At 37.0% G+C, this 27,741-nt stretch overlaps 1 protein-coding gene across 6 annotated transcripts in view; it reads right to left on the bottom strand.

The window, feature by feature from the left end:
- Positions 1 to 729: 729 nt before the first annotated feature.
- RTKN2 (rhotekin 2) overlaps positions 730 to 27,741 on the bottom strand; it is a 53,358-nt gene continuing 26,346 nt past the window's right edge. For 5 of the 6 annotated variants that reach the window (XM_061448803.1, XM_061448830.1, XM_061448839.1 and 2 more), the window contains 9 exons: positions 27,640 to 27,693; positions 26,627 to 26,744; positions 24,936 to 25,136; positions 20,184 to 20,278; positions 18,560 to 18,666; positions 17,401 to 17,532; positions 10,574 to 10,739; positions 8,519 to 8,626; positions 730 to 6,456 (listed from right to left, as the gene is read on the bottom strand). In XM_061448803.1, the coding sequence (XP_061304787.1) occupies positions 5,903 to 6,456; positions 8,519 to 8,626; positions 10,574 to 10,739; positions 17,401 to 17,532; positions 18,560 to 18,666; positions 20,184 to 20,278; positions 24,936 to 25,136; positions 26,627 to 26,744; positions 27,640 to 27,693 (1,535 nt within the window). In that variant the 3' untranslated portion in view covers positions 730 to 5,902. The remainder of the gene's footprint in view (positions 6,457 to 8,518; positions 8,627 to 10,573; positions 10,740 to 17,400; positions 17,533 to 18,559; positions 18,667 to 20,183; positions 20,279 to 24,935; positions 25,137 to 26,626; positions 26,745 to 27,639; positions 27,694 to 27,741) is intronic. The other variant, XM_061448821.1, reaches the window with a different exon arrangement.

Genomic DNA, 27,741 nt, shown 5'->3' with positions numbered 1-27,741 from the left:
ATCATTCATCTGCACTGGCTTGCCTTGCAATTATCAATCACACTGTTTTTTTCATGGACTCTTAAATCAGTCACATATTCTGAAATTGAAATGTCTAACGATTCCTTCTACTTTTATTACCATTCTTTTACGACAATTGGGCCAAAAAGAACACTTTACTTGAATGGCACAGTTGGTTTTAAATTAGCAACACTACACCAAGCTCTAGCCGGTGAGGTAAACAGGAGTTCCCCTTCAGCACAAGGCTGCCTATGAAAGAAAAAAAAATAATGGCTGGTATTAGTAGTGTCAGTGACTCATTTATGAAGTCACCTTACACAGCAGATGGAATTATGTAAATCTGCTTCATGACACATTTTCTTGCAAGACTATGAGAGAAGTAAAAAAAGCACCTAAACTGTTTAGGCACATTTGTGGAAACAAGGCGCAGCTCACATAACATTTCTAACATTACACATTCACACAGAGATCTGTTGGACACATTGGACAATTCATTGAGCAATCATGCTAGCTGCCAGATGTTTGGGCTTTTTTCTCCCTTCCTCCAGTTTAGAAAACCGAGGCAAACACTGCTTGCTACTGTCAGCACCAGCCTAGAGGGATACATTCAGCAGGACCAGCAGAAAAGTATCTACTCATAAGTTCTTACTTTACAGCAGCCATCACCCATGGTTTATAAACTGGAGTAAAGCTTAATGCAGTTTTAGATTGAAGAAAATTACACCAAAAGCCTTTTACTCTAGGAACTTTAATTTCACTTGCATATTTTAACAGAAATACATTATGTTAGCAGCAAAAGATTTCTATTCTAACATTTCACGATACATTAGTGTCCAAATGTGCCTTTTTCTACCAAGGCAATCTACATTAATTGTACATCAGCTCTGACAGTATTTCCAAATATGTACACACCACTGTAAAATAACTATTAATATAATTACCATAGAAAAACATAAAATCACAACACTAGTAAAAATGTAAACATTTTAAGCTAATGAATTTAAAATTGCAAAAGGTACCATCTACCATTCCAAGACCAAGTGAACAGCTGAAGACATTAGATATAACATAAAAAGTTACTATATTAAGTCTTTGTTCAGTTAATATTTCAAAAGTTGTTCCTGTTCTGTGAAATCTATATTCAAGTTTGGGATACCAACTGCTTTCAAGTTGTACTTTCTAAAAGAAGAGTTCAGGTTGACTGTTGTCTCTGACTGACTTCAAGACAGCAATCCCACTACTTTTTAAGCAGCAGTTAATTCATTCCAGCAGCAAACAAACAGATACAGTTTTCAGAGCAGGCCTGACATATTCCTCATAAAAGTACCTAATCACACGTGTAGTTCAGCCATAGCAGATGCTACCAGTGTCTTTACCGTGCTACACTGGGTGGTTTGAGCTGTTCGTTCTGAGTGCAGTGACTCTGAGCAAACGCTGTGTTTCCAGGGACTCCACTGCCAAGCAGCAACACACCAACTTGCCTGCACACATGTGAACATGGGGCAATGGGACCTAAGGTCTACAAGAAGCCACAGGCCTCCTGCTGTCTTCCAAGCCTTGCCCTAGCAGGAGGCTGGCTAACATCACCTGTGCCTGTGTAAAACATTTCCTATTTTGGCATTCTTTATAAATACCAATCAAGTAACTTCACTGGTATTTTGACTCATGCAATTAAAACACCCTCATGATAGAATGCAACTGACAAGATGACTTAATGGGTACATTCTCCTTCAGTGCTGAGAAGCAGCAGTTTAATAGTTTCCACCATGTCCCGTAAGGAACAGGCTGTCTACTTCTCTGCTTCTTGACTCCCATTCACCTCCACTCCGAAGGATGGAAGCTAACAGCTCCCCAGCCCCACACACTACCAACAGATGGGCTTCCGCTGCTGTCTTGGGCCACAATCTTAAGACAGCACAGCCTGGGAAGAGAATCAGTGCAAAGTCTAAAATGTCACTGTACCACACTGCAACATAGCTGTCTTCCTCATATTAGTTCATATATTCCTCATATAGTGCTTGGGTACAAGCAATATATTGGTTTTAATTCCTGTTTTGAATATTCATCCTCATTACAGCCAGGAAAACTTGGAGAAAAAAATAAACACAAAAAAAACCCCCAAATCTCCAAACAAACCAAAGGAAGAGTTCAATTTCTGAGCAAGCCTATGCAATGATAAGGGACCAGTATCAGTAATAACATATTATAATTTGCCACTATGTGGAAAAGCCAAAAAAAATGACCATTTTCCTCACAGATATATCTTCTAATTACACTTTTGAAATTGTGCTCTGTTTTTATTACTAATATTTATGTTCCCTTGCATAGACAAAAGCTGAGTACAAATGAATTTCCTGTAACTGACTTTATTGTATAGCTAAGATTTGCTGGTAGCCTGCAGTTTTCATCAGTTAAACCAACTTGCTTAACAGAAGATTCAAAGGCAGCAATAAATGGCAATGCAAAACAGAAAAAAACAACCCCAAATCGACTGAGTCAGTAACAGTAAATACTAAAACCTGAAGTCAACTAATGCTTCATAATAGGGATTATATAGTGGTTTTTTTTTAAATAACAGAAACTACTTTCAGTAGCAGAAGCCTTTCAGCTATAGGAGCTTAAATATGCAATTAATTAAACAAGTCTCAACATTGCCATGACATTTCACAGGACTGTAAGAACAGCACAGTTGTTCTGAAGCAGGATGATCCAGGTAATTAATGGCCTAGTTTGCTTGCTTAGTAGGGATCACCGTAATATAGTGAACTGGCTCATATGAGTCTAATTTAAGGATAGATATAAAATGTCAATCAACACAGCTTCCTGGAGAATAGGTCTTGAACAACAGCTTGAATTTTACTCCTCAATATAGTAAGCTTGGCTTGCTAAGACACCTGCCCTGAGGTGTTACCCATAAGAACCCTAAGTCACGTACTGACAACTGGATGAACGTGTAATTTTCTTTAAATATATCAGTAACAGATCAGATCAATATAGAATGTTATGCTGGAGATGGAAAACTAATTTCAAAATAAGGCATTAACAGGGAATCCACAAGAACTACAGTTGTTTTCCATCTTGTTCAATTTTTTAAAGGTTCTGGGGAAAAAAGGGACACAAACTCAATGGCCTGTCTGTTTCCTTTCCCCCACCCCCTACCCATGTCACTGATGTAATAAAAACTTATCACCTCTCTCTACAAACCTTGCCTTGCATTCAATTTTAAAAATCAATGATCTGGAAGAAACTGTGAAAATCACCTGCAATAAATTTGCAAAGGACATGCAGACTGCTGGAGTAGTAAAGAATGAGGACAGGTCACTTACACAGAGCAATCTGGATCGCTTCAAGAGCTGTATTTTAATGCTGGTAAAATACAGTGTAGATTTCTAAGAAAAAATAAGGTAGGATAATAAGAGGATGATGTATCACATTCTTGAAAAAGGCTCTGAAGAGGACTTGAGCCATAAAAGTCAGTATCCAAGGCAATGCTTCCACAAAAAAAGGATAATACCATTTTTGAGAGAAGAAGGGAAGGAGATATTAATCAGAGTAAGAGGATCACGTTATGTTTCTATATAGTCCTGATGGATCATTATTGACATGTGGCATCTAATTCAGATGTCACACAAAAATATTTCAACACATGAGAAGTACAGAGAAGAATGCGAAGATTAATTAATCTTGTATAACATTCATTGCCATAAGAAGTTAAGGAATTCAGTGCATCTCATCAGAGAAAAGGTTAAAAGGGACATAATCATGATTTATAACTGCACACAAGCAATTAGAAAAGCTGATATACAGAGATCAATATAAGCAATCAAATGCATAAAAAGACCAAAATAACTTAAGGTGGAGCTAGAAATGCAAATAGAAAATCAAGTCTAAAATGTACCTGGGATAATTAACTAATGCAACAGGAGGTATGAGTGAATTCTCATCACTTGAAGGCTTTAAATTAATATTAAATGCCTTCCTAAAATATGTATGTTCAGTTCAAAACAAAGCCACTGAATTTAAGAGAAACTGCTCGTTGAAATTCAATGGCCTGTTGAATTTAAAAATAAATCCTCATTACAGTGCCTTCCTGCCTTATGTATTTATGAGATTTATTTTTAAATATAACAACTAAGTGGAAAGGGGTTACCAGGAAAAAGGTGTTCATTCTTTCCAGGGCACAGTAACATTTAAGGCTAGATTTAAAGCTAAGTAAACTGCAGCTGCATTTTGGAAAATATGGCTTTTCTTCCCCTCTTTTTCTTATTTCTTGTTCAGAGTTGCACAGTCCACTTAGTCAACTGTGTCTGATTTACATAATCATGTAGTCATTCTTCAGTTTTTCTGTTCCTATTTATAAACCATTCACAAACCATACACTTAAATAACAGCATGATTTATTGTAAGAATGATTATGGTTATTTCAGAGGGAAAATGGAATGTGATTAAATGAAGAATGAACAAGGACATTGCAGAAACAAAGGGCTCTAATCCTGCAAAAGGATTTGTAAATGAAACCTGCCTCTCAAGCCCCACCCCAAATAGGCAGTGAGCTACTGACGGAATTCAGCAGACACCTTTACAGCTGTGCAGCCGAGAGCTTAGCAAAAGACAAAAATTAGATAAAAAAAACAACCATGCACACAGTATCTTCTGGAGAAAGAGTAAAGCTCTCAAAGCCATCTGCATTTTAGAAAAAAAAAAATAAAATAAATGAACTGTATGCATACAGTTGCTCCTGGATAAGTTCCAGCATCTGACGTAAATGCATCAGCTAAGAAAAGGGTTGGATACTTAAATTGTGGATCCAGGAAAACAGACTCTTTTCCATTTGCAATAGACGTTTTGCAGGTGCCACAGGAATCCTAATAACCCATGCTTCTTACAAAAATGGTAAGTCTAGATGGAAGAAGAGATGGAAGAATAAGATGGAAAAATATCAAAGTTCAGTATTTTGACCTGAAGTACTTACTTTCTACTATTTCAGAAAAAAAAGTGGTGAAAAGACATTACTACTTACCAGTAACACTGCTGTGTTTACAAACAAGGAACAGCTGAGAGGCTCCACAAAGGAGAAGCTATGTTACAGAGCCCCGTTTGTCAAAAAAAAAACCCAAAACCCAACCATAAAAAATGAAATCCTGAATAGCTGTTCACATGCAGTACAGCTTTTAAATGTTCACGTTAGTCTGAAACAAGTAGCAGTCACGCATCACATTCTTGCTCATACACAGATAATCTTGGTCTGCTTGGACAGCACATGCACCAGCAAGAATGTAGGTGATCCCATGCTAAATTGATAGAACTGTTTCAGAAATTCATATGGAGTTACAAAGCTGTTCAGACGAGTACAATAACTTTTCATAGAATATCACATTATAAGGAGGGGTTCCCAGACAGTGAGGGAGAGAGAAAAATATTTTAGGTGGTGTGCCAAGCATGGAGCCCAAGAAAATCGATTTTGCGAGATCTGTGCTGAGTCTGTGTGAAATTCCCACTTGGACTAGCCTGAGATGCAGATGGGCTAAGCTAACGTTCTGGTAGAAGGTAATGGTAACAACCCTGCTGCAGGGATACTGAGTTACCCTGAACACTGCATTTTATTCAAGGGGAGGGTACTGAACCACTCCTCAGAAGTAGCACCGTTATTTCAGATAGAGATAACTCCCCCAGTTATTAGTGCAATTATTTAGATGTTAGTGATACTGAGTACAGCTGAGACTGCAGCTAGTAGTAATGCCCTACCTAAAAGGAAAAAAACAGCCACCCAACCAAAACCAAATCCAAATCCACTTCAGCTTCAATACTTATAACCTACATGCTAAAATTTGTTTTCACTCAAGAGATGTAGAAGGCTGAATAACTTTAAAGTCCATACACGTCTCTAAACTAATTATGATGTCTATGGCTGTAACCAGGACCTAGGGTCTAGCATTTCTCTGATGCATTTCTGTCTAGGGGCTGGTACCGGTTTGGTTTCAGACTCAGTCTTGTTAACCAATGAAATGGGATTTCCATGGCCAGCTAAAGTGCTTTTATTACAAGGACCAATTTTGCGAGGAGCAGCAGTTGGTGTCTGCAACTGCTGCAGTTTTGCAGATAACTTTGAATCAAAAGAAGAACTATTAGCAGATGTACAGTCAGACTTCTCCCAGTTTTCCTTGCCCACTTGCTCTGTGTTCACCTGTGCTTTTGTGCTGTAGGGTGACTTATCAGAGGGTGGAGGTGGAGCTCTTCTTTTCTTTCCTCTGCTGTCATTAGGACTTGTAGTATTTCTTTTGGGGCTCAGATGCATGTTTTTCTGAACCAGCATCTCATGAGATCCATCAAAGAGTGAAGCCCACAGGGAAGATGCAGACTCTTTTTGCTGGCCAAGCAAGAACTCACCATCAGTCTCTTCGATTTTTCTTTGTATGATATCAGCTAAGCCCTCATGTTTCACTGGAGAATCAATGCCTATAATTTTAAGGGACAGCAATTAACTCAGATTAAAATTCTACCACTGATTTTTACTGCTACTTATTTTGTTATTACTATTCAGAATACAAAACTATATTAACTGTATCTTGTGAAGTCCTGACTACTATTAAGAGTATTAATGGATGAAAAGTAAAAAATTACATATGCTTTCAAAGACTGCTCTGAGGCAACAGGAGGGAACTGTTTTCATGACAGCTGGCATTCAGGCAACAGTGTAGGGCATTGATATTTCTTCCCAAGTAAAAGCAGAAATGATGTGCCATTAGAAAACCTGTATGTATTAGATATTAAACATCTTCTGTTGCATAGTGCTTTCAAACTTTCATTTCACAGAAGGCCTACGAAAAAGTCCATGACTAAATATTTTTGTACTTCCAGCCTGCAGAAAATGGGTAACTTCACATATATAATTTTTTTTTATGTGCTTTAAGACTGTCTTTTCCCATTTTTTATCCGTCATATTGAGTTTTCTAGGTATACTGCAGTAATACTTGCCTCAAACAGCAGCAGTATCTTTCTATTGCAGGCCACATGTTAACAGTTTTCAGCACATTTTTAAACACAGGGTTTTACCTATAGAAGCATAGAATCATTTAGATAGGAAAAGACCTTTAAGATAATCAAGTCCAACCGTTTATCTGCCACTGCCCAATCCACCACTAAACCATATCCCTAAGTCCCATATGTACACAGGTTTTGAACATTTCCAGGGACGGTGGCTTCACCGCTTCCTTGGGCTGCCTGTTCCAAGGCTTGACAGCCCTTTCGGTGAAGAAATTTTTCGTCATATCCAATCTAAACCTCATCTGGCACAAGTTAAGGCCATTTCCTCTTGCCTATCACTTCTTACTTGGTAGAAAAGACTGACGCTCACCTTGCTACAACCTCCTTCCAGGTAGTTGTAGAAAGCAATAATGTCTCTATTCAGCCTCCTTTCCTCCAGACCAAACAACCTCAGTTTCTGCAGCCACTCCTCATAAGATTTGTGCTCCAGACCCACTATCAGCTTTGTTGCCTTTCTTTGAGCCTGCTCCAGCACCTCAATATTTCTTGTAGTGAAGGGCCCAAAACCAAGCACATTATTCAAGGCACAGCCTCACTGATTCTAAGCATAGGGGGACTTTGAGTACTATAAATAAGCAGAAAAATTTGTATATTAAGAGTGAAACAGAGTATGCGTGCTGCTCCTCACTGATGTTCTTGAGTGTCAGCAGAATTATGCTACCATGTTACCTTTGTAAAACTTCCATATAGGTTATTTACTGCCTTTCTCCTCTGCATTCTTAGCTTAGATAGGACTCTCTTGATTATTCAGTGCTCTGATGCACAGTAACTCGATGACCCACATGGCATTGTGAGCATTTTCACAGTTCCAATCTTAAGCAGCAAGCAGTCAGGCATTTATAGTTATACAGTATTTCTCAGCCAATACTGTATCAGATCCATTAAAACAAAGTGACCTACTTTTCTAGTCTGTAAATATTATTTCTGTAATGAAACTATTAAAATAATTCTGCTGCATACCACTTTCCTCTGTAAAAATACAAGTCTCAAAGACATGCTAGCTAGATTTTCCAATCATCTTTTTCAACATCATTATCAAAGACCAAAAAAATTGATAAGTTCTGCTTAGTAAGCCTTTAAATAGCTTTAAGAACAGCAGGTTAATTTCATGCAACTAGTTAAAGACATTATCAGTTTGCAGACTGGACTATTTAACCTTTACATTTCTTGAGCTTTATAGTATTCTTATGATGAATGCTTACTTCTAACAACACCTTTTTGAATATGCTCAGGACTCCCTAGTTATAACTCAGATTACAGATTTCTTTGTCTCCAGGTATAAAAATGTATTCATTATTTGTGCTCTTACAAATTCAGATTATTATGTACTCCTTGGTATGCAGTTTTGTTGCTCTCTCATTGTCTGAACTGTCCTTGAAAAACTCAGTGTTTCGACATCAACACCAGAAGCCATCTGAATACAGACAATGTTGTTTCTGTTACCCTGCAACTTGAAAAGACAAATCCCACTTACTCATATCATGGTAGACGGAGGTTGCTTCTTTTGTCAAGAACAAAGGTGGTTTCCGTGGTGACATAATCTCAATTTTCATAAGTTCTTCACAACAATGTTTCCACTGGCCTGAGAGAGAAAAAAAAGAACAATGACTGGAACTTAAAACACTTCAGCTTGAAAAAAGTCGATGTTTCTCGATTGTGTTGGGAAACTGTCTCCAATGCAATGCTAATCAATACGCATTTACTTTTGTTTAGCAGAAATGCTCAGCATGCATTTTTATTTTCAATTCTGTACTCACTCTCTTAGCACGCAGGTCTACCTCCAATTTCAGCATTCTAGCAGCATTGCTATACTATGGAGGTTAAATATCATAATTTGCCTTCAAATCCCCTCACACAGTATAAATTCACCAATAAAAAAAGTTTCATGAAGTTATCAGGAACAAACTCCAATACTCTGCAAGACGGATGTTATACAACTATGTTACAGTGTTCTAGTAAAGGAACATTCTGTCTTTAATAGAGGATAACTTGCCTTTTATCCGTTAGCAGACAAGGAAACCTCTTTTTCTATTAATAGTTTTTGACCTTAAGGAAAACAAGACATGGTAAAATTACTTTGTTCATACCAGTCATTCCAAGTTTTCTGAGCACATTAATTTTTAGGGAATTTTAGAAGCAAGGAAGAAAAAAGGCATTTAAATGCCAAGTGACCCATTTTTTCTGAACCTAAGGAAAATGTCTCAAAAAATCCATGGGTATTCTGTCTATAATGAATAAGAAGTAATTCTTTTACCCCACTCTACAGCTAATTTAAAGATGATGCCCTAGTTTTTGCTTGGTGTGTTTCTTTAATTGATGAAGCCTTTTCTCACTGTAAATCAGAGCTAGGAAGGACTTTTCTCACTGTAAATCAGAGCTAGAAAGGACTAGAAATACAACTACAATACTGAGTTTTCACAAGCTCAATTCACTGATTTTATTGGTGTGGCCTCTGACTAAAGACTAATATTCCATTCATTGACCTGGTTTTGTTTTTTGAAATTATAAAAATGACTATCGGGAACCAACTAAACCTGTCAATGTTGGCACAGTAACTGACACTTGTTCTCTACTCTCAATAAACCTGTGAGTCGAACTACTAAAGCAGAAGAAAAAGATGGAGAGGAATTAATCTATACTGCTCTTATAATAAATAGTTGGTGTTAAAACAGCAACACAGTATACTACGTCAATACCATTTCACTGTTTTACACCAATAAGTGAGTTTCTTCTCTCATGAAAGAAGAGTGTTGCTCCAGAGGTTAGCCAAACAATCAGGGTATCAATTTCTCATCTCATTCATATCACCTATTACAAAGCTTTAGGTACAGATTTTAGCAGGTTCAAGAAGTATGTATTTGCATGACTGGACTGGAGTGTGGCTGGGTGAGCATATTCCTGCATGACAAGGGGTACCAAAACCTTAGAATTACCAACAGAATCAAGTAATCCCTGTCACAAAAATTGCGATTTAATTCAGCTATTAATACTGCTGAGCAAGGAGTTCCCCAATAGATGTGCCTCCTTGCAAGGGCTGGCTGAATCTGCATCCTAGCCAAAGCCCAAAACGAATCCAGCATCTTCACCACTTCCCACTAAGGTTTCCACATCCGAAGGTTTCATACTTGCAGAGTCTCACAAAACCAACACACCACTGGTAGGATGCCCAAGCAGAGGTGGACTCTTCCTGCTACAGTGGAGGCAGAGATGGAGAGAGTGTGGCAGTCCGTAAAACAAATTAACTAGAATACTGCTGAAAAACACCAAGTTCATTTGAGATTGATGGGCATATTCTGCCTCTGATTTCCTGCAAACCCCCACACCAAATACATTGACTTTGGTTAGTCAAATATTGCTTTTCAACGCCTTAGACCACCACCCAGTATTATCCCAGAGAACATTTTTCCTTCTCTTTTCTTGCACACAAAGGTTTACGAGGCAGTTCCAATTCAAATTGTTCGACGATCCCTTTGATGTTACATAACAGCCCACTTGGAGGGCACACGGCCAGCACTGCCTGCTTACTTACTTAGGTCATAAAAGTGCTGCCAGAAAGCCTCCATCCACTCATGAAGTTCATCCCTACTGTCAGTAGCAAAAAGTTGCGTCACAGCCTCTCCAGAAACAGGGTTGATAACAGAGAAGTTATTAGTCCTTCTCTTGGAGTCCTTATCCACAGCTCGAATTCTGGTTTCCTAGGAATGACAAATTGTGATTAATGAGTTACTGCTTCAGCTCCACGCTGGTATCACCTTATAGCCAATGATACTATAAGGGACGTATAATTTGTCTTTTTATCTAATCCATATTATTTCCAAAACAACCAACAAAAAAAAAGAACAACAAACAACCCCAAAACTAAAGTCAGGAATCACTTATGAAAATATTTTCCCATAAAACTATTAAAATGGCATAAAATATGAAAAATAAGGGAATGAAGTGTAATTATTGCTGTTTAGTTTAGAATGTACATTTTATGCTTTCCCTTCCCCTGCCCCTCCCCCCACCAGCTCATCTCACACTGCTCATTCTTCACAGTAACTTAGTGAATCAAAAATAAGAGCAAGTAGCTCCTTTAAACTCTTAGCTGGACAACCACATTGTTACAGCCACTGTTTAGGTCTCCTATTGTACTTCTGTGGGTTGCTGATTATGCAGTCTGTTCTAAACTTGTATTATTTTATGTTCATCTTGGTGAATCAGGACATTCAGAGCTCGTACTATAATGACAGGAAAGGCAAAAATAAACGTATCTAGTCCACATTTAAAGAAGCATTTGTAGCAGTTACCCATGCAACTGCTAGAACAAATTTCCAGGATGAAAAAAACACTTTGCTGTAATATAAAAAAAAAATAATCCTATTTGTCATTTCAAAATAGACATTTTTGTTATGCCTTAACTAGGGAGAGCTACACAGAAACAATTAAAAAAAATGTATGTGAGAAGTATATCACAGGTCTATCAAATTTCTTCAGCTAATGTTAGAAAGACTTTCAGGTTACACAGCAGCATTGTTACAGCCAAGGTTTCCCCTTCTGTTTGGAGATGTAGTTCCTTCCGTGGGGAAAAGAAAAAAAAAAATTCATATGTAAAATACCAAAACATTTTGGTAAAAGTCTGATAAAACACAACTGAAAAACTTTCCAGAACACAACCGGTCAATATTGCTGCTCATCACAACCTGATGAACAAATTAAAATAATTAATGTTACTTTATTTACAAAAGTAAATGCAGAAACCCTGGGAATATCTTTGCATATACAATTCAACCTGACTGAACAAGCAATGGCCTATTACAACACAGCCCTCAAAAGGATTTTTGGCATACCTAGGAGAATAGCATAATCCCAAATCCTGTTGGGATGATGAGTTTTGGCGCCAGGGAGCCAACTAGCACCCCACATCTGGCCAGCCCTGGAGCTTGGCAGGACATGAGGCTGCCTAACACATGTTAAGACCACACAGCACCCTCCTGACACACAAGGGTGTCCCCCTGGGAATGCCCCAGCTTTTGAAGGAAGCCAACAACCACAGCCAGGGCTGTGCTCGAACGTCTCCTGTCTCACAGGACAGTGAATCTGACCACAAAGGTGGCCTCACGCATTCCTCAAAATACAGTGGGGACAGCTCAACCATGTTCAGTTTTACACAATTCAACCAAATGTCAAACATCTGTTAAAGATGTTAAACATACACCTACAGAAATTAAGTTTACACATGGGATCCCATGGGGATAAGTGGATAAGCCTAGTTCTGACACTCAGAAAACCAAAAAATTATACTACACAACAATCCTCAGATTTTGAATGCATTACTGAAGTAACCATTTGAAATACCAACAGCTGCTTGTAGCATATCTGATGGATATGCTCATTTAAATTCTTCTGTCTAAAAATAGGAGGTGAAGTAATTCATCCATAAGTGCTCTATATCCCATTAACTCAGGTAACCATAGAGACCAGCAAAAAAATTAAATCAAATAGATTAACATTTGACAGGTAAGAACTTCAAGCATGCCATACACACAAGTTTATTTAATGATGTTTGCTGTAGGTTTTATCCCACAACTATGGTATTATTTGAAGGAAATAAATCCTCAAGCAGCAATCTGTATCTGATGCTTGAATATTTAGGGAGTGATACAAGATGCCCTTACAGTAATGAGCTTGATGACTTTACCAAGCTTGGACAAATTACACTACATGTCCAGTTCCACTTAACCACAAAACAAAAAAAAAAAACACAAAAAAAACCATACTCAAAACAAAACCAAACCAGAGAGAGAGAGAGAGAGGACGTTTTTGTATTGCTGAGATGCAACACTTTCCTGCTAGGCCAATCTGAACATACTGAGGAGCAATGGCTATAAAGGTCACTTTAAGACATCAAAACAAACTACAGTTCTTGAAAAAAAATATTGAATAACCTAAGATCCAGACCTCTGTATTTATTTTAAGGTTAAACAAATCAAATCACATATAACAAACTTCCTTCATGTTTTTAGTACCAAAAAATAAACCAAGAAATAACATGACACTGGAAACAACACAGAATCTCTTCATGTGTTGGTTTCCATAATGTTAATAATTTCCATGGGGTCTCTTTTAGGCAAGCAGGGAAATTCAGTTAAATTTAAAATTGGCTTTCAAATACATTAATGCACAAGAGTGGATTCACCCTATCAGCTATGAATACTTTCATCTTCATTGTTTTGTGAACTTCTATTAACATCTTTGTGGCCACTGGGTGGTAAGTATTATGTGTAAGTATAACATGGAAAAGCAATATTAGGATTTCTATGTTATTTTAGCTATCTTAGGTACAATGCAGCAGCTAAAAACCAGGAGGAGATGGCATTATATGACCAACCAGCATTCAGTGGAGCACCAGGGAGCCATAACACATAGTTTCCAAACCACTCAATTTGAGCATGTGTGTTACAAGGTCCACGGTGTGGGATCTAGTTATTATATCTGCCTCCCCTGCCCACATTCACAACCTCTTTCAAGCAACTGCAAGACTAAATTGAGCAATATGATGTGAGATACCAGACATTTGGAGGCACTTAACTAGTCTGTGCTTTTCCAAATTATTTTCACATGTATGAAGGCTTGTTGAAGCCAACCAGTGGGACAAAGGCCTTACTACAGAGAACATAGATATTCTCAGGGCTCCTCTCATTTCACCACTGCTGGAGCTCCCTGACGCAAGCAGAGAATATTGCTCACATTGCTGACTCCCTAAATGTTCACATGGTCAAGAACTCAAATCAATATACTTCCGCTCCAGACCAAGACTGAACTCCCTGGTTGCCTAGAAGTTATACTGCTGCAGCTATCGTTACCTTTTCCAAAAAACTCTACCTGACCTAGTCCAGAGCAGATGTTCCAACAAGAACTGTCATTCAAGGTAACAGTTTGCAAAAATCGCAGAATCATAGAACGGTTTGGGTTGGAAGGGACCTTAAAGACCATCCAGTTCTAATCCCCTGACACCTTCCACTAGACCAGGTTGCTCAAAGCCCATCCAACCTGGCCTTGAACACTGCCAGGGATGGGGCTGCCACAATTTCTCTGGGCAACCTGTGCCACTGTCTCACCACCCTCACAGTAAAGAATTACTTCCAAATATCTAATCTCAGTCTATCCTCTTTCACCTTAAAGGCATTCCCCTTGTCCAATCACTACATGCCCCTGTAAACAAGTCTCTGTCCAGATTCCTCATAGACCTCCTTAAGGTATCAAAAGGCTGCATTAAGGTATCTCCCAAGCCTTATATTCTCCAGACTGAAATACCATGTTGATTTTGCCCTTTCACTCCTGCTGCGCTGTTTAGCAATTAGTCTATGAACCCTGAGCCCAAGACTGCAAACATTTGCTGTTTCTCATCCTGTTGACCTCAACAATTAGTATGAACAGAGATAGCTCTGGGCCTGCTGCACTGCATGGCACCACAGCAAAGACTGCACTGGCAAAATACGCCAGGAAGAAAATCACAAGCCTATGATAATTTGAAACGACATCCCAGAATTCCTCAAGCTTCAGGCATACACAGCACACAAAAAAAGTTTTATAATCGGGATACAATAGAATATGTATTCCAAATACTGAGGCACACACGTGAAATGCTGGCACACACCCCTATTTGCTAAGCTATCAGGTGTAGGCAAGGCCTTTATTATTCATTTCAAACTAAAGAAAACCTGAAAAAAATTCAGGAACTGGCTCACAAGGAGTATTTCTTGTTCAAATTGGATTCCAGCAAATTTTCTTTGCTACAGAAAATATCATTTCTCTTTTCCTACTTAGTTGTGCAATATAATATGTTATAATCACATTTAGCTGGAACAATAATAGTAACACTTGCATAATAGGAACTGCAGAACCATTCTTGCTCAACAGCAGTAGCAGTGAAGTCATCTGAAGTTGAAGTAATGACTTTGCTAGTCTTAATGGCTTCTTTGAGTCTCGATTCAAAAGGAATGGGAAATAAGGCTATCAGTGTGAATATTTTCCAGAGAGTTTCTCATAAATCCAGATGATTTCATTACTTTTCAAAAAGTATCTTTCAATTACATGTAAAAGATCAGCTCCACATTACAAATGAAAATGCCACATATGCAACCAGAAAAGATTTTAGTTAGAATGTCTAGAGTGGATGTTCAAGCTCAACTTTCATTTTGAAATTGCTGTTTCTATAACAACACATAACAGACAAGCCCATATGATTAGTCTGCCTTCATTTAATCTGTAAGAGAAATTTCATAACAAAGAAGTCAAAAAATACCTGCAGGCGTTATTTTCAAGAAAAACTGTTTCAGTAGTAAAGTATCCAAATACATTTAAATTGATTTTTTTTCTGGTTTTAATTTAAATTGAAGAAGGATTCACAGTCATATTCTCCAGCAGTCTGACATTTCTGTAAAATGCTATAAGATACATTATTTTTGTACCTTCTACACGTTAGCTTTAAGGATACTCTGCAAACATATGGACAGTTTCTAGGCAAAGGCTTATTAAGCTGGATGTTAAGTTCTGAGCATATTGGTAACTTGGAAGGAGCAAAATACCTTAGTAGAATATGGATATTTTAAAAGGAAAAGCAAAACTAGGATATTGACCAAAACAGAGACAAGACAATGATAGATACGAGGCAGCCTGATAGATACTTTTTAAAAATAATTACTGTCACATTTTAGCATATGGATTTAATAATTCTATAATTTACTAAAGTTTAACATTTCTCAACTCATATTGTGAGCAGCTGGAAAACAGTCTTATGGCAAAGGCCAAGTAGTGCAATTAAAAGTGACTGAAGATGTATGCAAGTAAACTTGCTTAACTGGTTTCACTATAGTGACATTCAGACAGTTAATGTAAATGTATGAACAACTGGAATTAAAAATGACTTTGTTAACAGATACAGCACTACCAGAATGGTGGTTTTATTTAAGGAATCAATTTGAATCTCAGCAAATTAAATAAGAAGTAGTAATACAAACAGGTAACATTCTTATACCTGGTTTAAGTGTTTGGTTTACATTCAGGTCTCACTATAGGTAAGAATACAGTCATATTTTCCAGAAACTTTAAAGCCACCAAAAGCTGATATTGCTGTTGCAAGAAGCAGTTCTTTATTAATCCATGTCCCTACTCATTCCCAGTCGTAGCCTAGCCCCTTTCTTGTACCACGCAAGCATTTGTGTAGCCATGTAGTGAACTGGCTAAGAGACTTTATTAAAGGGAATCACAGTTGAAGCCAACCCTCCTCCTGCCCCCAAAATGAGCTAATTTTAACCCACACCAGTTCTCTTGCCCAATTCATCAGTCAGCTGCCCTAATGCCTGCCCTGGGTATAAAGCAGCGCGGTAGCATTAACAAATGACTGGACAAGAGGAATATTTCTTTCAGAATTAGTGCTGGAATCAAGCATCCACAGTAACACAGCAGCAGAATCCAGATCGACCTGTGCTTAACACAGTTTTCAAATGTGTCTGTCTACTTATGTAAGATGAATCCACCTATGTCAATCACAGATAACATTAAATCCCTCAGCTTGCCCTTGTGTGCTATTAACTCTTGATAACTGCATTAAAACCAGTTTTTGAAAGCATCTCTTCAGTCTAATGATCACCATTCTAAAAAGTCCTTCCAATAATATTCCTACATTGAACACTTAAACATTACTCCTAATTAAATACTTAATGCTTCTTTAGCCAAATAGTAAGTAACATTTTAACTTTACATTTTAAACTTAGCCTTTCTAACCAGGGCATGAAAAGCAGCAATAACATCATTCTAGGGAGCAGAACTTCCAAAGTTATTACGCCTTCTAAAAAAACACTATTAAGAAAAGCAGCTTATTTTAAGGCACTGAAATATTTTGAACAATTTTCTAGCTCTCCTTCTAATTAAGACTGTGGCCAAATAACACAAAAGCAGCTTTTGTTAAAATTCCACCTTGCTGAGGACAAAATTCTACCAGAGCTTTGTTAAGGGACTGTAAGCAATACATTTGCAAGAGCTGTCTTACAGAACTGTCATATAAGAAGTTACCACTTTTCCTAAAGAAAAACATCCTCTTTTTTATCTTTATGTTAACCAGTCTAATGCAATAGAAGGAACTTACCTTCTCAGATAAGAAATGTAATAACCTTGCTAAAAAGTTCAGTGACTGCAAATTTCACTGAAGCATATCCCACCCACGTACTAACTATAGAGCATTCTGCATACCAGCAGCTTAGAGCCCAAATGACAGCATGCCTTTAAAAACATCAACCAACCAACCAAAAAAACAACCTCCACTGAAATAAACAAAACCCAAACAAAATAAAAAACCCATACAACAAATTTTACCTTGTTGACGGGAACTGCCAATGCTGGCTCCAGTTTAGCCTCAATTTCTTCTGGTGAGTTGTAACAAAAGAGTTTGCCACCTCTTAGCACGCAATATAGCCTCCTCCAGCTAGTTAGACTTCCTATCATTTGCTAAGAAGAAGAAATAGTCAGAAGTTGCCAAATATAAACGACAAATTAAAAGTGTATTATAAGGTTCAGATCAGCCTTATGTGAATAAAACTTAGCCACACCTAATTCTTTCCTAAAACAAAAACTTTCTGTTGCAGAACAGTTCAGAGTCACTGACTTTTGAAATGTTACCAATGCTTTAAATGTCTTGATGTTTTACAGTTTTTGCAGAATTATTGCCTGGTTACTCTAACAACACAGAATTTGCTGGTTCACACAGAATGAAATCTAGAACTGGTGTCCATTGTAAGAAAGAAACCACCTTTTATTAGCTATAGTAATTACACAGTAAGAGAAATAAAAGGAGTATCTCACTTTGGAAATACACAGTACATTCAACAAATGTCAAAGACATTTGTCTAGCATTTCCACTTTCTCAAATGAATTTTATGAACAGCTTTCATAAATGTATTATAGTTTCACAACAAGTTTAAAGACTGTAATTCAGCACTCCTGACAAATAACCCAGCCCTCTGGCCCTCCACTAACACCTTCCCATTTGCCTAGTTGTGCAATGAACCAAAATAGAGAAGTAAACTGAGTTCACGTGAATCATTTTTGAAGGAATGAGTTTAAATACAGCTTGGTTCACCAGTCAGATTATCCCATGCTGTGATATGAACTCTTGTGCTAGCACAATGAGAAGCAGATACAAGGATGAGGGCCATAGGTTTATTAGAACTATTGCCATCAAGTACCAGCCTAAACCAATTCTGAAACAACTACTACACTTGATCTTTAGGTAACAGCCTAAATAATTTTATTGATAAGCATGCCAAGGAAACATCTATTTCTTCACACTTAGCCACTGAAGATACTGTTTGTGAACAGTGTTTTGAGATAGGGTTTTCCCCTTGCTCTAGAAAGAACACATGAAAAATAACAGTTCTCAAGAAACCACTTCAGCTAAAAGCAAACATTTTAACAATTGACTCTTGGCGACAGCTATTAACACAAGATGATGTAAACACAAGCAAAGTCTTCTTACCTGTTGATTAAGAAAACCTGCCATCATATCCCTAGCCATGCAGGAAGGCTGAGCCACTAAACGGCAACACATGTTTCCATACAGGGGTAGCCAAAAAGAGGATTCCTCTAGAGGAAAAGACCAGGCAAAAGAAAGACAACACTTAGTTCTAAACATTTGCCCTATGTACATAATTTGACTTTCTCTATCCAGTTTTACATTAAGATCATGAATGCAAAAAAACATTTCTATATTTAAAGAAAGAGTTTTCATCATGTAACTGAAAACTAAAAATCAGGTTTAATCTAATAAAGTTCTTTTTATTAAGAAGAAATCATGTAAAAATGAAATGATATTCTACAAGAACAAGTTGTTCTTACATAAAGTATAGCTCTAAATCTCATTTCACAGCTAGAGACAGTTTGAAAGATAAATACACTGATCACCTCATCTAAGCAGGATCCCTGAGCCTATCCCATTGCAATGCACAGCTACATTTAAATATGAGCACTTTGCTGCAGATTGTTTAATTAAGGCTTAGAATTTTTGTCTACTTCTGTCTTCAGCACCAGAAGTGCATACAGGATTCCAAGGACTTTCTAATGAACTACAGTATCCCTCCTCACTCAGCTCTGCTATACAATAGGTTCTCTCTTCTGTAATTAGAAGCAGGTAATACAAAATTCCATTGATACTACCCTGTCTTTGGCCATGTTTTAGAAATGCTTGTAATGAATCAAAATTTCCAGGTATGTAATTTCTCACCAGACTAATTTATGTGAATTAATGACAGAAAAAGGAATTTGAAGGAGTATAAAGTACTAATAAAGGTTACAAAGATACTCAGAATTAATCATCCAACCCTTCAAGAAACAAATGCCCCATAAATCTCCAAATCTGTACGTATTTAGAATTAGTGCAGTGTAAAGAAGGAAGTTCTCTTTGGGGTCAAGTTTACCCGTAAAAGGTAAAGTTCCCAGCTGCTACAGTGAAATACAGCGAAAGTCCCATGTCTGAAGTTAACAATTAGAGGGTGGCTTATGGGAGGGGCCATCCTTTCAGAAAATAATGGACAAAGTATCAAAACCAGTACTCTTGCTACTTAAATCATTAACTTCAGTTGCAGCATAAACATAGTCCCTGTGTTAGCAGCTAGCTTGACTGCTGCCAACTTGTGCTGCCCCAGAGGTTAAGTACAGTGAAAAACACAAAATGCAAACACACATGCTTATGTCCTCTGCTAAATTTGGGCCTGAAACAACCTAGCTGAACTGAAGCTATTTTTCTACTTTCTTCCTGACTACAGAGGAAAAAAACTTTTTTTCATTCTCATACCCTTCCTCAGTTGTGAGGAAGGGGAAATAATTTGTATATAGCTATAACTCACTTAAGACCGAGATGCAAATGACAGAAGAAACTCCCAAAAGAATTAAATTTTCATCTGGACTTGAAATTTTATTCAACTTACTGTTTATTCAGCTGTGTACAAATGCCTGTTTTAGAGCCGTTAAATATTTTATTAAAGTTGTTCTATATTAAGTATCAAGAAAAATAATATCTTTAAGCCTCTAGTTTACAAGAGAGAGAAATGCAAAATGTTACTGTTTTTTTTTAATTTCCTTAAATTAGTACCACATGTACTTACCATTTCCTGTAACAGTAAGGTTGTGAGTCCGAAAATTGTCCTCAGCACTCTCCAGCCCCAAAGTGGTATATGCTAGCATACTGTATTTTGCTCCACTACATTTGAAAGAAAAGGTACATTTAAGGCATTTCTGCTTCACATTACTTAGGCAGTAATTAAAGGAAGTCTTGACACGCCTGAGGTAACACATTTGGGTACTAGGGAATGCCAAGGTGCAAGGCAGCACCTCTTAGTGATCACAGATTGCCACCCCCCAAAACCTCTTCCCACAGAACTCCCCTATCTCTGGTTTTCCTTGTAAACCAACACTGCCCCACAGTCTGTTCATCTGCCTCCTATAAGCTTATCTCCTGCCTCCACTCAGTGAATACCTCTAGTTCCCTCCCACCCCACAACTTCTAGCCCAATGCCACAAGGCTCCATCAGGTGGCTCTTTCCATAGCCTTCTCCTGGACCTGCCTGCCAGGAGACTTCTGACCAGGGCTGCCAAACCGATCTCTAAAGGTTGTGCTATCCAAACCCTCTGCACCCTGAGGATGCTAAAAGCATCTCTCTCCTCTAGTTAGACACCAAGTAACTTTAAATAGCTTTACAGCTTTTATTCGCTTGTATTCCTAAGCCTAAAGCAACTAGATTTGGTAATAGGTTCAAAAACTGCTACAGTTCATAGAACAATGGATGACGTAAACTTCATCTGAAAATACAGGTTAAAAATTAAAAGGCTTTATACTGCTCCTCCATGATGCTCTGCTCTTCTATTTTGCCTGTGTAGACTACACTTTATAGAACAGTTATTTATATATGTATTTTTTAATATTATCTAATAGGTTGATTCTTTGCATGCAGAAATCTGTGCAGAAGTCCTACAGTCAGTTTTGTTGCATAAAGGACTCTTTCACATGTGCTTACCGGTTTCAGAATGTTATATCTTTGGTTTGGATTTTGCTGAGGGAAAAAAAAATGCATTTACAATTCAGCACAGCGCATGTGGAATGCAATTCTTGGAATAAACTGGTATAAATTTGGTACACGTTTAATCTCTTCCCCCAAATACTCTTCAGACCAAGTAACAGATTTACAATTCAGCAATGCAGTAAGAATTCCACCTGGCTAATGGCTGTTTAAACAAAATTCACAAGAAAACAAACCACTCAAAGTCACTAACTACTCTCCCTAACAGGATCTAGTGTAAGATCTCCTCAGGAGAGCATAAAACAGCTTAGTGGTATAAAAGATAAGACACCACTGCACTAACATCACTAAAATAATAGCTTTCTATCACAATATTTTTCAAATGTTATTTTTCCTAATAGCACATTGGGAATGTATGTTTTTACAATCTTTGGATCTTCAGAGAAACAGGGCAGATGCCTACCTAACCCTAATGAAAGAGGAGAAGGAAAGTAGCAAGTTTGTTAGCAGGCAGATCCGTTACACATCTATCTCAAGGGAAGAAAGAGAAAATTAAATATGATGTACCAGTCCAAGTGAAGAAACAGTAGTGTGAAACATTACAAGAGGGCAATATGAATGAAATCTTGTTGGCATTTGTATATATTCCCTGCTAGACTGTTCACTAACAGAAGACTCTCCACTGATTATGTTCTGCTATGCAGTTGAGCAATACATTGCTATTCTATTTAAACTATATAAAAAAAAGTTCAGTTTCTTTTCACAGATAAAAACTTCTTTGCTGATTTTAAACTTTTTTCCTAAACCATGACTAATTACCACAACAACCTTGCAAAACAAACTACTTCACTTTTAAAATATGCTTCACACTAAAATTTTCATTCTAAAATACAAGTCACTCCTTTCAGCCAGCTGCAATATGATTTAGAAAAGTTTCATCTGCAAACATTTTTCAGATTTAACAGGCTACTCAGGATTGTTGACTATGTTTTGCTTCTACATTTCACAGAATTAGCTAACTGCCTTAATTGTCGATATCTCTGTATAATGAAGAATAATCTGCCTGCTGCATCTCATTCAGTGCTTTGCAAATCTATAGTATTCTTCCATGTAATAACTTTATTAAAAAAAAAAACAAACAAAAACCAGTTCATCTCCACAACATGCCTGTGGCAAAGGTGCATTGTTAAATCTGTTTACTGATCAAGAGACAGAGGCACCAAAGTTGCCCCAGAGACACTGGCATGGGAAGGTGTAACTATATCACCCTTTCTATCAATGCGTATTAATACACCTCAGATTCCAGAATATTAGCCCCAGTATTGGAAATCCCAATGTTAGTTTGCTCATCCAGATATACAGAGTGGAGGATTTGTGAATTATTAAAAAAAAAACAAAAAACTGAAAAAAGTCTAATATGCTCACCTTTCAATCAGACCTTAAATAACAGAAGGCAAAAACAAAGATAACCTTCAGTACTAGAAAGAACCCAGTTGTAAAAGAGAGGCCATTCGAATAGACTGTGTACTTCTAGCAAAACATCACTATGAATTTGCTAATTCAAAAAGACACCACAACCATGCCTTCAGCCCACTGGAGGACAATACATAAAAGGCAATAACAACTCTATGCAGAGGCCCATTCTGCAAGTGAATAAACGTGCACTTCATGGAGTCTCTCTAATGATTTATCCAAACAGCAACCTACTCACTCTGGAATTCAAAAGTATAACTTCACTAGGACAAATACCTATATATTAAAAAAAAAGAGGCTAGAATAGTAAAAATAAACAGGCAGCAGACTGTATAGAAATTGACAGATAATTAAGAGTATAATGAAAGCTAACTAACCTAAGCAAGCGTTCAAAACACTTTGTCACTAAACTTTTACAAGAAGTTACAAGGCTGACAGTTTCTTCACTAACCAGGGAGATTTAGATTTCTAAGCTAAGAAGTTTCATGCAGAGGGATCATAAAGTTTTTGGAAAATGGAGAACTTCATCCATGGGTGCTCTGAAAAGAAAAATGCCTGTACAAAATAAATCTACTGAGAAAAAGATGTTAATATAATACAGAAAGCTCTCTTTTGTTGCAGTTGAATTTCACCTACTGGACTAGTAAAGTGCTCTGGGAATGCTTGAAAGATCTCCTGTAATCTTGCAATCCCTTCCCTTTTATAAGAGCTACATATCAAGATCTTACAAATATGTATCTTAAGGAAACTCTACTAAAAAAAATAAAAAGAAAATTGTCAACTTATTTTCTGCCTATAATAACTTCCTTCTTTTCAAGAATCTTTTTTATTCACCTAGGAAAGGCATCATTAGACACATCACTGTTCATTTAACTTTGTTAAACAAGTAACAGTCACTGTAAGATGATTATTTACAGTAGAAAAAATAAACTTCAAGATGGAGGAAAGGAAAATGCAACCACAATCAAGAAACCAAAAGATAAACAAAAGGGAAGAGGCAACGACTTAGATTATCTACTAGATACTTCTTCCTTAAAAGACAGGCAATATATATTCTAGAAAGTATGGTCAGAAAATAAGCTAGTGGTTATATCTGAAGCAAACTATAATGATAGTGTGTCATCGCCCAGCTGGAGCTTGTAGAAAGCACAGTGACCTGAGATGATGTAGACTGAAAGATACATTGTCATTAGGTGGAACACACTGGAAAGTTAGCAATGAAATTTGCTTCACTCTGCGAAGCAGATCTCTTGGATGTGTATTTTTGATTGAAACAGTCGTATCAGTATACAGTAATATCAGTTTGATAAAGGTAGAATATGCTTGAATGTTTCCTTTTGAAATCCAGGCAAATAGATACATGAAGGTAGATTAAGACTACATTCAGTAATTAGAATTAGGCATTGATTCGTTATTGTTCAGCTGCCTAAAATAAAGTAATTCCTTGAAAACATTGCTTTCTTTTTAAAAAAATAATAATTTTAAAATAAATATCATTAGTATTTACAATTTAAGTACTTGGCCTGCTTAAACCTTAATGAAATTAAAGTAGCTAGGAAATATTAGTGGGCAGTTAGCTTCTTTAAAAAAATGCATGAAAGACTTCAGATTGTTTTTAAAAGGAAACAGGTAAATTACTGGGAACAGCACTTATTTCTACAAACACTGAAAACCAGCAAGACATTTTAAAATGTTCTGTGCTTAAGTCAATTAAGAAAACTCCTGTTAAGCAGCTTGTAACTGTAAAGTGCCTTTGACAGTCCAGTTTTACTGAAAAGCCAGCAAGTGGAATGGTCCCCATGTGCACAGCATATACCCCAGGCACAAAAAAAGAACTTGGTCAGCTTCATTAGGGGAGAGGGTATAAGAAAGGGTTCTTCTGCCTACAAACCACACTTCTTTATTTAACACAACCTGTAGATTTTAGACATGTTTACCTCTCTGTCAAGTACAAGTAAAACTGGCTAGGTGCAAATGGGGAGGGGGTAAATGGTAAAGGGAAAAGGAGAAGTAGATGGACAGAGGGACCCAGACAGACAAATTGTACAAGCTTGATTTCCTCCAGAGGTCAAACTAAAAATACTATAGGGTTTGAAAGTAACAGTGGATTTGCCAGCTATTTAGCTGTATAGCAGAAAAATAAAGCCTACTTTTGTGTTTCAAGATCAGAACCAGGTCCCAGGGCTGAGCAACATAACTGGAATTCACACTTGCTTTCTCATTTCCTATTTAAAATGTAATTTTTTTTTCCACTTGGTAAATTCAGAAATAAACAATTCATTGGCAATTTGCCAAAAGATTACAATACATTTGTTTTATTTCTATTTTAAAAACAATAAAACCAGAATATCAATACGTATGCCTTACTGGATAACAGGGTCAGGAGGCGAAAGAGATTCAGTGCTGTCTTCTTCCAGTGAAGCTTTGATTTTCTTCCCTGTAGCTTTGCTGAGCGATGTTTTAAGCTTTTTTGCTAGTTTCTTAGGTGTATTTGTCACACATAAAGGCTCCTCTGTACAGCAACTATACACTTCAACCTTCAGCTGGAAATCTGGTCTCGCTTCATCACTGAAGGGGAGGAGGAGAAAATGTCAGAGCATTTGTTAATAAACAGAGTATGCAGGCAAGGAATGCTACTGCTACTTTATATAATAAATAACATGTATTTCTAATCAAGGGAAAGAATGCCATAAGATTCAGGCAAAGACATACATTAATATGGAATTAAAGACTAGAGTACACAGGAGTAACATAGTGTTGGAGTCATGAGATGGAGGTTATAATTAAACCATAAACAAATGCAAACAGGAAATTCAACGTTTAGGCTAAAAACTGAAAAAAACCTCCATGTTACGGAAATACACAGGCAAAACATTCAAACATACTTAAATCTGCCCTCTACCGTTATGCAAAAAATCACAATCGAAAACCTATCCATGCCTATGGCCCTAAATCAGATTGAGCTGTTTTAAAGATATCTTAGTTGCACACCATTCCCTTCACATTTACAGGAAAAAAAAAAAAATCCTATCTCACTTATAACCAACAGAAATTGTCATTCATAACTTCTGTCCACAGCTTATGCTTTCTCTTTTCATTTCTATTGATTGTCTTGTTCTCAAGCTCAGTCATCAGACTGGAAGCCTGACCTCATCTTTCAGGTACAAATCATTTAATTACACACATGCCCATAATGAAATCATCCCAAAGGCTTTTATACAAGAAGGTCTGTCTATCTCGGGGGATACAAGGCAAGTTAGACTGCCTCTTCTGCTTTTGTTGCAGTATTTCACAGAAAATTCTAATGGTCAAGTTTCATATCTTTGAAGAAAATCTGATTTAAAGATCTACTTTCTCTCAACCACTCAGTTTTCAGGATCTTTATTTAAAATTTTAAGTAGTTTCAGCTTTCCAGTCAATCTTCCTCAAGAGACCAAATTTAAACTGCTAATATAAAAAATAAAGGGTGGGGGAGAGGGCAGTTAAGTACCTCTCAGGACTCTATTAAAAATTCTAAGGCACAAAGAATTATGAGAATACCTTTCTACTGTTTTCCAGCTTACTTTTAAAGACAAGTGAATAATTTCCTGTCTAGTATTCTTCATATTCTTCAACTATACGGACTGTGGCTGTAGCACATATTCACATAGGTGTAACAGAACACGAAGTGTGGAAAGAGATCATAGCCTTCTGTACAGAACAATACTTAAAATGCTGGGTGCAACGTCTATGCCTATACTTTCATAATTCTTTCAGGTTCTAGTAGTAAACTAATTCTGTCCTTGAGGTACAAGTTTGTTTATCTCTTCATATAAAGACGAATGCTTCAGCATAGCAAAAATGAAAAGAAGTACAGTTCAAGTGGCACAATCAGCAACATTACGTACATGAAAACCAACTTCCCAGAGAAGGGGTTGCACCATCCACAGGACCTCTACTGATTCCTTTGTCCACAGAAAAACTTAGTGGACCTCAGTCAATTTTACTCATAGTCATACCCACTTTCAAAAGAAACAGCAATATTCATACTTTATTCAACAGAAGCAAATTATACTCACAATATGGTTACATTTTCAAAACAAAGATCTGTTACGGCTTTATCCACAATAGCCACCTCTGTATCAAAAACCTCAGCTCCCATTTTGAACAAACAAAAAACTGCATAGCGCTGTGATTCTGGAGAAAGCCAAAGAAATGTTTTATTAGCCATATTACATATTGCAATACTAAATACTTCCAGTAAACAGCAGTAGAAGTAATGGTAATTCTGACCTCTAAGGAACTGATCTCCAATTCTTCCCACCATAAATTTTCATCACTGGATTTTATGATAATTGAGCTATCAAAGCTGCTGTGAAGGTAAAGCCATATTCACAGAGGAAAAAAAATTCCTACCTCTGCTCAACTTTTTCTGATAATCACTTATAGTTTGTGGTAGAAACTTCAGAAATGTTAGTAAAAAACATAATTTTGTTAAATAAAGCTGATATTAAGCAAAAAAACTCTAATATTTGATCCAAAGCCTATATCATTTTATGGATATACTATACAGGATTAGAATGTTTCGCCATGCTTCGCCACTCTGACCGTATTGAAAATCAAAGTAAAGTCAATGCCAGGCGACAGCTGGAACAGATTTAGGGTTAATCTCCATGACACAGCGAAACGCGTGCACTTGAAGACTATACAATAGTATATTTAACACTAACAGACAACTTTTATTTCAATTTCTCGCTGGAAACAGGCTCCAATATACTCTCTCAAGTGTAAACAACACATAGAACAACATGTTTAATCAGAAGTTTCTCAGCTATCAATTTAATAGCAACGCTTGTCTGTTGCTTCCTCTGGAATTTCTCCTTATGAGGACTTTTCTAGAGACCAGGGTTTAAACATTCAAAACTACAGGACTTTGAACTAACTCAGCTTGCTACAACCAACAACTTCAACTAAAACATGGACCTACTGAAAGGTCAAAGAAGGGGTTAAAATGAGTGCAGATTTCCCCATCCAGTTTAAATTTGCAAGCATAAGCAATTGTTTATCACAGTAGTTATTACATCTTACATACTTTCTTTATTGCTGAAGTGATCAGAGCCTTTCCACATTAATGGTATTCGAATATCTAAAGAAAAAAAAAAAAGTAGGGAAATTAAGTTATAGCCAATACTGT

This window comes from Pezoporus flaviventris, unplaced genomic scaffold, assembly GCF_033815535.1.
Source record: "Pezoporus flaviventris isolate CSIRO_AGI_PZ_B2104156 unplaced genomic scaffold, CSIRO_AGI_Pfla_v1 ptg000001l, whole genome shotgun sequence".
In the NCBI taxonomy this organism is placed as follows: domain Eukaryota; kingdom Metazoa; phylum Chordata; class Aves; order Psittaciformes; family Psittacidae; genus Pezoporus; species Pezoporus flaviventris.
This window is presented reverse-complemented; position numbering and strand designations above follow the sequence as displayed.